This window comes from Rhea americana, unplaced genomic scaffold (assembly GCF_003343005.1).
Source record: "Rhea americana isolate MKP2758 unplaced genomic scaffold, rheAme1 scaffold_6, whole genome shotgun sequence".
Taxonomy (NCBI): Eukaryota; Metazoa; Chordata; class Aves; order Rheiformes; family Rheidae; genus Rhea; species Rhea americana.
This window is the reverse complement of record NW_028186756.1, coordinates 1,461,350-1,474,387: the sequence shown is the minus strand read 5'-3', so window position 1 is coordinate 1,474,387 and position 13,038 is coordinate 1,461,350. Positions and strand designations below refer to the sequence as shown.

Below are 13,038 nucleotides of genomic sequence, written 5' to 3'. Positions count from 1 at the left end.
CTGGTTTTTGGCACCTAAACCCGTCGGTGCTCTTTTTGCTAGCCTGCAGTTTGAACTGGCCCCCAGTTATTTTGTTTTGACACAGAGGTCTGCRGAATTCACTCCCTTTCAGCTGGCACTGCCTCCCACCGCTCGCTAGAGAGACCTGACAGGCCAAACGAATCAGCCATCTCAATCCAAATCCCAGTAGGAAGAAGGGGTCAAACATCGAGCTAACGGTGGCTCCTTAAAGGGTCACACTTGCCGGCCTAAAGGCCAGCGTGCCACAAAGGGGTAGGTTTATCTGGCGATGGCATGGGGTAACGGGCTCCCTCCTCAAGCCTTTGCAGTCAGCAAAAGCAATCCCAGCCAGGTAGCTGCACAGCTTCCCCAGCCAGATCRCTCCCACGAAGGTCTCGAGGAACTAGCCCAGAGGATATTTAGGAACATATTTTAATTTTGCTGACACCCAATCAGTGTAACGCCATTGACTTGGCTTCCCCCAGCAGGCACCTGTTGACAGCTCTACCGGGGTGCATGCTGGAGACAAAAACATCCACATTTGCACCAGAAGTCTCACYGCGTTTAACTATACTAATGGCAAAGGGCACTTGGCACCACCCTCACTTAGGATCTAATCCATGTCATTCTGGAACAAAAGTCTTTTGTGCAGCAAACAAAATGAAAACATTCAAACACTGTTTTTCCCCCAAATCTCCACTGCAGAGCAGAATTTTTGCTGCATTTCAGGAGGAAAAAAAAGGGAAAAAAGAAAAATAAAAAGACAGTCATTTATGTTACTATTCAAAGAGAAAGAAGTGGTTGCAGACACATACACCTCAAACCTAAGTCACTCCCATGCCACCACCAGTTCTCAGTCACTCTAGCCCATGCCCCTGCATGTGGGCTTCCCAGAACCTGCTGCAAAGGCACCATATCCCCCTCCAACCCTGAGCAGCCCTCATGCAGGCGCTTACTCTTTTCTGGCTCAACAGCAAGTCAAAGAGTCACATCCTTCACTGGGGTAAACTGGCACCGTGCCACCTGTGCTAACTGAGCTACTCTCATTCCTCCCAGCGGAGGACTCGGTGCCAGCTTCCTAAGCCTGGTGCATCCTGTCAACCCAGATGGTCTGATAGCTGGCATTTAAAAAGTGACAGCAGCAACAAGCAACCCAGATCAGCCAGACCCAAGTGCCGGGATGCCCAGTGGTAAGTGCACAAAGCTGACAGCTATTCCTGGCACTGAGGCAGCTCCTGCAAAGCCTCTGGCAGTTGCCATAGCTTCTCCCTACCCCTCGCTGCCTGCACAACAGCCGATGTCTAGAGACCCACCTCAAAGAGCACCAGAGGGATCCTGAGAAGAGACGGGGATGGAAAATCTCATTTAAAAAAACACTCTAAGGTACTTCTACGCTACCAGGTGAGCAAAACAAGGTAGCAGCTACTCCTCTACCCTGACCTCACACACTCAGAAATCAGTATGTTCCTTCCCAGAGCTGGGAAGGGATGCCTCTTCATACCTCTGAGAAGGAGTATGAAAGAAGGAGTATCTCAAAAGGAGAGTCTAGCCTTGCAATCCTGCAGAGTGAATGGCAGCAAAAGCAGGATGGCTAAAAAAGCAGGAAGGGCAAAAAAAAAAAAAACACCCTTCAGGTATGAGCACGAAGGGACAGCACTGCTGCAGCCTGCAGCTCTCCCAGTGTGCGCGCACACACACACACACACAGACACACACACACGTGTATACCCCCCTTCTCTCTAAAAGAAGCAGAAAAATCTGCTCTGAGCAGTGGGAGCTCAGAGCCTGCTGTTACCGAATGCTCTCTCACCTGATACGATCCTCGTCCTTCTTCTTCAGCTCTGCATCTCTCTGCAGAACCTTCATTAGCTTCTCGTACTCCTCCTCACTCAGGAAGCTTAAGTCCAACATCTTCCCTGCAAACCTCTTCAGACAGCTGAAGCAATGACAGAGCAGCGACTAATCCAGTGCAGACTGCAGCAATGCCATGGGCAGCCTCCTGTGCAGACTGCCTGGTGTGCTGAGCGAGAGGAGGCTGGAAAAAAAAAAGACTTCACAACAGCATGGCTTGGATGGAAGTTGTGTTCGCATCTGGGATTGCACTTCCAGGCACTCAGTGGCTTGTCCCTGGCACGTTTCTCTGCACCACATGCCTTTCCATGCCAGGAAAATTATCTCAGAAAAATTACGTTGCTTTGCTTTTCTTCAGGCACGGTTGCAGCAATTTGGGAGCCAATGTCAATCAAGCAGGCACGTACGGGAAGGAGCGAGCTTGCCACACACCTCAGCTGCCTCAACTGGCATGGAAGATCGTCTTGCAAACAGCCACCCCAGAACCTCTGGCAGGCGTTTTCCTCAGCAATGAAGTCTGCCTCCGTGTTGCTCAGGCATCCCTGCAAAAAAATAGCACCGAGATGCCTTTTATGATAAGCACGACATATGGTAGCCGAATGTGTACATTGGAGTTTTTTATTTGTTCTTCAGCACAAGTTCCAAAACAAGCTGCCCTACTTTTCTCCGTCTCCTATAGCTCCCTACACAGTATTAACCTAACCACGAAAATACTTTATTTTAGCCATTTTCGTCCAGGCAGTTGCCTTAGCATGCTGTAAGCAAAATATGCACATGAATACTGAAATCACTTGCTTTCTTTTTATCTCCTCTCTTCTTTTCCCCACTTCTTTCTGCTCTAAACAAGGCCAAGGATAAGCAGCTCGCCTTTGTAAAGTAATCAGAAAACGACAATCCAAACAGCAATCTGCAAGCACTATTACTGCACGTTAGGCTATAAAATACCAGAGGCTCTTTTCTAGCATGTATGCGCTTTGCCTTTCGCTGCACCGGCATCTGCTATTCAAACAATATGGGTGCAGATCACTTAGCATTTCAACGGACAYCAAAAATGGCCAGAGGCTGTGGGGGCATGGAGGAAGAGCAAATCATGCGTTGCTTTGCTACTTTATTCCTCTTCCTCTCTCCCAGCCACCTTGAGGCAATACAATACACCTCCGAGGGAGGAGATTTTCTGCCCCTGCCCAGGTGAGCAGTTTCTGACTCTCCAGATGGGATTTTCCAGCGTTTCCAAGCCCTGTCTCACGTGACTGAGGGTTTCATCATACTTGGCTTTTTCTCTGAGAGMCAAAGCCTTGGCAGTCAGATCATTAAAAATAAGTAAATCACAACTTTCATGGCAAACCTGATTTGAAGGTGATCTAGTCCCCTCCTTAGCATCAAGGCCTGCATCACCCCTAGTCGCTGTCTGCCTAATCTGCCCCTATAATCCTTCTCTGCAGCCATCTCCACGTAGTTCCAGACTTACAGGGTCTTCCCTCAGCCTCTATCTAAATGTAACAACTCCAGCTCCTTCAGCTGTTCCTCAGAGTTGTGCTTTCGATCATTTTTGTCACTCTTCTTTAAGCTGTCTCCACATGATATAAATCTTCCTTGAATTGACATATCCAAATCTGAACACAAATATTTCTACTGAACTTTGCTCATTTTACATCATCTTACAGATTTACACCATTTTATGGACAGTACACTCCCAAACCTCTGCCTTTTTCACAGCAGTCTAACAACATGCCCAAGAAAGATTAAGTATTTGACCTTCGTACTTAGAAATTAACACTACAAAACACAAAATATAAAGGCTAAATACTAAAAAATAACAAACATTATCATCAAAACTTGCAATTATTGCAAAGTAACTTTTGGAGGGAAGGAAACTTAACAGTTCATGTTTCTTCGAGGTAACCATTGCTATGCTTGTCACACTGCAATTACAGCTTTTATCATCTGAGAAACCATTAATACCATTTTAAATAGGTCAAACTGAAACAGTAATAAAAAATATTGATGTATTTCTCCTGTTAAAACCTACATTCCCTTCAGCTTGGAATGCAACTGCAGAGTTTCACTTTTATGAAATGATTTTCAGTCATCTACCCTTTCTGGCTCTCAGGCACAATCTCACTTCTGCAATGACAGATTTAGAGAATTTTTTTGGACAGATTTTATTTTTCAAAGGTATCTAAGGATATGTTCCTCTCAATATTTGCTTTTCTAGAACTTTTTATTTATTTTTAACAACATCCCAACATATGGGCTGAAATTACTTCAGAAAACATTTCAAGCAGAGGTTCATATTTATTCATCAATGTAAGAGATAATGAGAAAAATAATAAAAGCTACTTCTTCTCAAATGGCCTTCTTCCTCCATCTTTGTATATTCTATCTTATCGGAATAGTTATGTTAGAAGGAAGAGATTCACAGAAACCAAAAAGCCAACTCCTCCTTTTGTTTTAAAATAGTTAAAAATCAAGCCACTTGGTGCAAACAACTTTGATTTGCTCTATTAGATGACACATAACCCTCTCACCTCTCAAAGTGCTGTTTATTAAGAGTTCAGTGAGCACAGTGGTGGGCACGTGATAAATACCCAAAGCTGTAAATCCAGAAGAAAGCCAGTTCTCTCCTTAGCCCTTCCAGCAGGCGCCCATTCCCATGACAGAGCTGCTCTCTGGCAACAGGAGCAAGACTGAGTGCTGAAAGGGGGAACTGCCTCCATCCTGACTACCTGCCTCTGCTGAAGGGTGCAAACAGGGCAAAGCCAAGGACTACTCACAGGTGCTGTGTCACCACATACCTCCATGGAAAGGGGAACAGACCTCTTGGGTCCTGCTGCTTGTCACAACACAGCAGATGCGCAAAAAACTTATGCTGTTACTAAAATGAAGACCATAAATCTAAGCAGAGGGATACACTGGGTGTCCAAAGGACTTTTCTCATCTAACTGCTCTTCTCTGGAAGAAAACATCACAAGGAGATCAACTCACATGCCCTGTGGTGTTGACAGACGCTGGGTGTGGAGGGTGTTGTGGAGGCAAGCAGAAGTGTGACCTATCCTTGCACACCTGGCTGCATCTCTTACTGTCATACCTTTTGATTGCTTTGGCCACCACCCCAAAGAGAAGCAAATGCCCTGGCCAACTGAGAAGATCAGTGACACTACATTATGCTGCTGTGCAGCTTATCAAAACCAGAGCCTGCGCACTGGTGAAGAAGCAAGGCCAGCTCTATTAAAATAGCTTAATGGGATCTGTGCAAACCCATCTTGCAGAAAATGTTTAGCGTTCAGTTTAAAAACACAGGAACGACCATCTAAGGCTGGACTGAGGGACCCTGTAACTCACTAGCCCATCTTCAAGACGGGCTAAAAGCATATTGCTGGAGCAGAGCAAGTCTACAATGAGCCTCCCCTTATATGCTCCCGGCTGCCAGCAAGTCTGTGGGCTGGGACTCCCTGAACCAGAAGCAATGCCTGTGTATTTCACAGATTTTTCTAATTACTTTCTGAACATGCATTAATTTTAAGCATTTGCAATATTCTTACAGCCTCACAGCCTCACTTTGCCTTGAGAGAAAAAGTATCTCCATTTGTTTTGACCTGCCACTTGCTTGCTTCATTAGATACCCCTAAATCTTTTATTACAAAAAAAACAGTAATGATTACTCTGCATTCACCTACCTGCAGATCTGTGCTGTAGCCACAGTTTCTCTTCCAGAGGAAGAAAGTTTGCCTATTTGCTCATCCCAGATGGCTCTCAGGGAGCTCTGATCACCCCTCTCACCTTTCTCTGTACCCCACCTAGTTTACTGCAAACTGTTCAGGTGCGAAAAGACTTCCCAGAAGCTACAGTCTCCGATATTGTAGTCTGAGACTCTGGTCTCTGCTGCCATGAAAGGTCCCTTGGATGGAGAAGAGCCCAGATCACCCGCAGAAAGGCTAGGAGGGACAACAACGGAAGGAAGAGACCTTCCTTTTTGTCAGCTGCCTGGACTGCACTCTGGCAAGGAGCAGCAGTCCCACACACTTAATAGCTGGCAGCTAGGCAAAGGCAAGGTGCTGAGCACAGGTCTGGAGAGACTCCTGTTCACACTAGCCAAAACATAGAAATCAATGAACTGCCCAAAACTGCCCTTTTCCCCCTTCAGCAAAGCATCAAGTGGGAGTCTTACACGTATTCCCCTACCACCAACCCAACAGCCTACCACAAAAAGTGAAGGGGCAAATAAACACCAACCTTTCTTCGGCATGACAGCACAACACTGTCTCGCAGGAAAATAACTGTATTTGAGCAACCAAGGCAAAGCAGCCTACAATACTCATTTCCTTGTTCCTTGACGCTTTGCAGCGTGTGCTCACACATGCAATCAAAGCCAGCTGGATTAGCCACGCCAACAGTCCTACCTCTTTCCATCCAGACCAGCAGGCATTTCAGGGAGCTGCACAGGGATCCTGTATCACATAGCTGCACCTGCAACAAACAGCTCAGAGAGGCAGCTCTGGAGCCGCTTTCCAAAATAAATAGTTCAACAAATCCCAAGCAGGATTTTTGCAAGAATAAAAGCTATTTATGAAAGTATGTTACATACCGCTTGCTTTAATTAGTATATCTTCTACCTTCAGGTTATTTTCCTTTTCTTTACGGTGGAGAAGGATATTGTTCCAAGTTTTTCTTTTTGTTTGCTTTTTTTAGGTAACTCCCCTTCAGATAGTTTTACTGGGCGAAAATTAAATGCTTGCTTAGCCTAGCAGGCATGAAACACAGCTGCTTTTGGAAAGGGCAGCAGCTCCTTCAGCATCCCCTTCTTTGCGCTGTATTTCCATTCTCTTTCTGGGAGATTTAACTCAGCTCCAGCTCAAAACAGAACTATACTGATGCTCTTAACTAACCTGTGCACAAACTCCTCAGCTTCATAGGACCAGATCAGTGCTCTGCTGCTAACTGCCTACAGACGTGAACCATCAACAGACTATCTGCAGGGCACTCCAGTTACTGATCTGATTTCCTCGTGTGCTCCTTTCCTTCTGAACGCTGCATATCTTCCTCAGCGCTGGGATGTGCACAGATTAGTAACATACACCACAGGCTAAGCAGATTTCACTGACTAGACGCTGCTTTGCTCACAAAGAGGGTAAATTTAGGAACTTTTACCTGCCAATCTGGTAGTCCAGATCTGCTTTTATGACAGAATATTTAACTCCTCAATTTCATCGCCTAGATCAAGGAAGGATCATTCAGCCCCACCTCATCTGTTGACAGCTGGAGCTGCACATAGGTCCATGTAATAAAGATACGCAAACTTCCCTATCCAACACATAACAAAGCCTGGAACGGATAATACTGATCTCACCAGGCTATTCATAGCTAGATGGAAAGAGTGGCATGCTGGAAAGGCTGCTTGTCTCAGCCCATACTTCTTTATCACTTATCCTGTCACAATGCAAGGAAATAACCTCCTGAGGCGCTACAATATAGGGACATTTCCCAGTACCCATATTAGCCAAGACAGCTCTTGAGGGCAAGATAAAAACAAAAGTAGCATTGTAGCAGTGATGGATGTGGTCCTGGCTCCACGGTCATTTTGCAGTTCCCAGCATATGTTGTATTGAACAATACCAGAAACATTCAATGCCAAAACTGCCATACCTGTACAGAGCCCATGAGCAGCCTCGTGCCTCTCTCTAGCATGCTGCAAGATCCACTCCCACTCCTCCTCCCGTATAATTTCTTCAGGTGTCAGTAACATGAAATACTCAGTCACATTGCTATTGCTATTTTACAGCTAAAACACTAACATCCATTATAATGCTCACACACATAGCATCGTAACAGTCGATAGGCCTCCTTTACCAGCAGAGAAAAAATAAAAAGTGTACTCTAGAATGATCTTTCTCTTCGGAAGAGACTGGCTGGAAGTCAGCATAAAACTTCTGTCTGTTAGGGCTGGACTGGTGTCTCCTTGCCCTGAGTCCAGTGCTGCAGCCGTAGCCAGACAGGGCGCTGCAATGCCAGCTTCTACCCAACGCAGGAGCTTCCCGTTTGCCAGCGCCCGCGTGCGCCAGCCGCAGCCAGCCCCGGCTGAGCGGCTGTCCCTGGACACGCGTTTCAGCAGCCCCAGGCTGGGAATCCGCGAGCCGACAGGGCTGCCGCGGCAGAAGGAAGCCAGATGTGCAAGTCTCACACAGGAAGTCTCCCATGAGACTTCTTGGGCTTTTGGCAGTTTTGCTGAAAATGCTAACCTTTCCACACGGACCAGCCCTGTAGGCTCAGTCATACACGTAGGAGCACTACTGCACAAACCTGCCAACACCCCTCTCATAAACTATCAGACCGCTGGAGAGCAGCGAGCGCGGTGAGCGGGCGACCTTTGCGCTGTGAAACGCAGCGGCTGCAAAGGTGGCCAACCGCTGTCCTCCTGAAAAGCCACGCAGCTCAACTGCTGAAATCCCTACCTGGGTATATTCTGCTTGCGGTCTTGCTCACGCCACTAACCTTCTTCCTATCTCTGTGCCCTCGTCTCCCCTCTCACTGCTGTGAAACGTCATGTCAGATGCAGGACAGCTGATATGAAGAAGAGTATCTTCGAAGAAAGCAATTACTGCGGCCTCCCAGAGCAGTCCTCATACAAATGCATCTGTTACCACCCTAGAGGGAAAGTCAAGGCCAGACCACAGCAATGCCTCACCTTTCCCAGCCGGTTCTGTGAATGAGTCAATGGTTTGATCTCACCCGTTGCCAAGTGGAAAACTGGCAGCAAAGTAATTACTCGAGCTCAGCCTATCATAGATTTTACGCAGTTTGCTCGACGCAGCGGGGGCTGTTCATGACACAATTTGTCATTTCCACCTAGAGGTGATGATGAAAAGCTATCACCTATCGATAAACACAGAAGCAAGCAGCCTTGGCATGCTCCAAGAGGCGGGCTGGCCCACTGATGGTTTTTGCTCCCATGGGAATCYCAGCCCCAACAACAGCAGAACAACAGATACGGCTCAGTTTATCACGAGCACAGCGGCCTTGGGTGGTTTCCCTCAGTTTCAGTCATTGCCTCAGACACTTTCTGATAATACCCAGCACAATGGAGAATCCCAGCAGTTTTATTAATACCTTTTTCTTCCCTCCCTCCCAGCAGTCTTAGTTAAGGATACCCATTGATCAAAAACGGCACTGAGATGCTCTTAAGCTCAGAGGAACTGCAGGAATTTATCAGAGCGATAGGCTATCCAGCCTAGCCCTATCAGTAGGTATTTTAGAGCAACAATGCAATGCTAAGTGGAAAAACTCCCCTATTTAGTGTATGTGGGGAGTGCATAACCGAGGCAATGCTCTACTGACCACATCAGAAGGGGYGAACTCTGCTTATCTGTGCTTACCCTCAGAAATAGCATGAAGGTACAAGACTCACACTATTACAAAAGGTTTTAAGGCTTCAGCCTCCTTATGTGATGCATAAAGATTTTTGTCCCTTATACATTTCTACCCAATCCAATGTAACCATCACATGAGTAACCACCTACACTGAACTCTACCCCTCTCCTAGCAATTGCATGGGTGAAATTTGCATTACCTACAATATACTTCCTTTTATCCACTTTTGTTTAAATGAATCATTGTACCTAGGGTAAACAAAAGACTGAGCTTCTCAGTCTTGATCATTATTTCAGAGCCAGCAACACCAAAAACATCCCATCTGAGGAAAAGTGCGACTCAGACTCTGTAAGACCAATAAAGCTTTTCTACCGCTACTAAACTGGCAATCCAACACTTCAGTTTAAATATTTGAGCCTTCTGTTTATCTCGTAGGTGGGGACTATTTGCAGATCTAGCAGGATGTAGTTCATTGTAATTCTATGGACTGCCAGAACACAAATAAACAAGCATAGCGCCTGGGACACTGAGCAAACCTCTAATATCCCGGTTAACATGGATGGCAGTGTCCCAGCTGCACGAGAGGATGCCAGCGTTTTAGACACCTTGCTTTGACCGTCACACAGCCAGAGCAGCTCTGCCTCTGCTCGGCCCCAGCCCGCGCGCAGGGCTCTGGCGGAGCCACACGGCGACTACGATGCCCCTCACGCGGGCCAGGGTAGAGGCTGGCACGGGCAGTCCCTGCTCTGCAGGGCTGTAGCAGAGAGTTCAGTCTTACAGCCAAAAGAAGGGGAGTTACACAAAACAAAACACAAAAATCCCCAGTTCTTCACCTCCTTGCAACTCCCTGTTAATTAATTTGCAAGAAGGCTTCATCATTGCTCCTTAGCTGTGAACTAAGCTGAAAACCAGCTCCTCACACAGTACTGCTGCATTTCTGTTGCAGTCTCCACGAAAGAAATACCCTGTTGTCCAGCCTTCCTCCACTCAAGCAAGGGAGAACAGTCATGTTATATCACCTTTAAAGAACCTGATTGTCCTGTCTGCAGTCTTTTTAAGAGATAAATGCTACAAGCATCTCCTAAAAGCATCTTCGCAGCTGTTTATCTGTGACTTGAAAAAACAGCAACAAATAAATAAATGATATATACAAGTGAGAAATTAACAGTTTAAAGCTGGAACATTGTAGGTGAATATTACACATTTAGACAAATCATCTCCTGTCCCCATTTGTCACTTGCTTATCCTCATAATGTGGAACCTTTCAACAGAATTAAAAAAATACATAAAATAAGTTTTGGTCATGTTCAGATAAAGAAACTGCAGGACTGGAAGATGAAGAAAAAAAGCAACCACCAATATGAACTCTGGGCTTTTATTTTTGACCCTGAAAAATATTTGCTGCCCTCAAYTTTGCTTCCTTTCAAGCATGATTTCCCCATGTTTGCTTCCATTTGTGAGATGTCATAAATCGCTTTCCTGACCCTGCTTGTTATGCCCCAGCAATACCGAGCTCACCTGCCTGGTGATCTGAAGTAGGTTAGATTGCTCATGTTACTAAAGCACACAGTAGCTAAAAGCCCCATCGCTTCACACGTTTCCACTGCGGTGGGTTGGTGACTCATCCCTCCCAGCAACCGGGACTCAGCACCAAGTGCAGAATCTCCCAATCAGAAGCCATTTTGTTTGAGGAAAAAAAGAAAAAAAAAGGAAAGAAAAAAAATCCTTTCACATAACACAGCAGGAGCTGAGAGGTCAAAAATCCGCAGGGACAAATGCCTTTGCACCCCTTTGCCTGCTGAGCTCAACAGTGGGAGACAGAGTGGGCTGCTAACACCCATGGGAAGCAAGTGCTGTTTGTGCAGGAAACTTCGGATACTGCGAGATTCTTTCCTTCTGCGTCAATGATTATTTTTAAGCCTCAGCCACAAGTGGATGATTCTGAAATAAGTAACTCAAAGAACAGGAGGAAGGTAACTGCAAAACAGTGGTGTATATCTTGTCATTCCTTAAAATAAGCTACATCTGGAAAGCATAATTCCCTCCAGAATCTGGGAAAAGGAAAGTTTTGGAAACAACCTTTTAACAAGTAATCGCCTGACCTGCAATTTCTAGTTTCTTGGTGCCAAAACACGGAAGAGCTTTGTCCAGAGTCTGGGGTCAGCCCCCACATAATGAAAGAGGAGAAAAATATGAAGCTCGTGTCCACACTTGATTTAGGATCCCTCACCCTTCTTAATTTTCAGCACATTCCCAAGTCTGGATTGGTGTAGACTGGTCCTGGTTTAAGTACAGGAATGCATTATGTTACAATTTTGAAGTTTTTTTTTTCCCCCACCCTCAGATATTGCAAATGGAAACTCCATAGACAGTAATCTCATTAGCTATGGCTTCACCTTTGCTCAGAGACTTTTATCCAAGAGAAAACAAATTCATACATGGGAATATTTTTTAACAAATTGGCTCCTTTTCTTCCAGGAGTAATGCAGCTTTCTGATGCAAACACAGGCTCAGTCATGAATTCACTTACTGAAGCCATTTCTTTTGCTCTAGGGGTAGGATAACTTCGGTGGGATAAGAGATATTTCTGGCAGCACCTGTTATCTACAGTAAGAAAAATCAGCACTTGATTCCACTCTCTGCCCCTTACAGTGCTCAGTGTTATGTGAAAGGTCTTCATGCTTAAGTCTTCCCAGAGAAGGCTGGTGTACAGCATCTAAAGAGCTGGGGAGATGAATACTCCCAGAAGTGTCCCATCTGAATTCACAAGAAAATAATAAAAATCAGAGGCCATACTAATTTCACCACAAAAGCACAGATCTCATAATTAGGCTTTCTCTATAGGAGAAAGCTACAGTAAGGCAATTAAACACAGGCATGACAATAAATACATGTACTTAAACTAGCACAAAGCTGTGTGTGGACACCAGCTGTCATTTAGTTTAGCTCAAAATAAAGTTTAGGTAAACTAAAGTGAAAAAATCAGACACAGATTGTACCAATTTAATTAAATCACTAAAAATAAGATCAGTTTGAGATGATCATCTGGTACCATTTTCTTGGGCAGACAAGGTGTTTCTTCCGTCTGTGCAGCTCCATGGATACTAACAGATCTCGCAGGGAGGTGAGGAAGAGACTTTTGGATAAACATGACAGGCCCACCTGTATCTCTGAACAGTGCTGCTTCATTCCTGGGTGCTCAAGCTCACCAAGGTTTAGGAGCTTTTATGTGAGCAGAACTAACACCACCTCTGCCCAAACCTAGTTGCATGGTATGACACTGCCGCGTAAAAAGCGCGTTACACTGCCGAAGGGCCAGATGGTCGGCTCGCCGCTGGCCTGCCCGATCGCTGGCCGGGGCATCGAAGCGCCGTAATTAGGCGGCGACGCTGCTGGTGGCTCTGCCCGGCGAGCTGCACCGCCGCAGCAACGCGGCAGGGCTGRGCGCCCCGAAACGAGGTGAGCTTACTCAAGCTCGCGCTTGAACATCACAAACCAAAGCGGTTGTCAGCCGGGTGCAACGCCCTCCGTGGGTGAACTGTGGAGAACGGCTGTCCTGATCCCTGCTGTCTTCTCCCCTCCGAGACGAACTGCCCCGTTCGCTTCACTTTGCAAAAAGGTAACTTGATTTTGATTCAACAGTCGCTGAAGGGCACCTACTTCTCCCCGCGGATTTGCAGCCCGCCCGCACCTCCAGAACAGCCCTCCGCTCGCCCGCTGCGGAMAGGCGCTCCCCACCGCGCCCGAGGTGCGGGCAAAGCCACGGCTTCGCACGCAGCGCGACCCTGCTGCGGGGCCGACCGCGCTCCGGGGCCTCGGCGC

General features: G+C 46.4%; 1 protein-coding gene across 3 annotated transcripts in view; it reads right to left on the bottom strand.

Annotated features, from left to right (window-relative positions):
- LOC146587329 (synaptotagmin-like protein 2) overlaps positions 1 to 13,038 on the bottom strand; it is a 75,019-nt gene that overhangs the window by 27,097 nt on the left and 34,884 nt on the right. For all 3 annotated transcript variants that reach the window (XR_014897670.1, XM_085319784.1, XM_085319783.1), the window contains one exon: positions 1,811 to 2,393. Coding sequence is in view for 2 of the 3 variants with exons in the window: in XM_085319784.1 (XP_085175910.1) it covers positions 1,811 to 1,911 (101 nt within the window). In the remaining variant the exon portion in view is untranslated. The remainder of the gene's footprint in view (positions 1 to 1,810; positions 2,394 to 13,038) is intronic.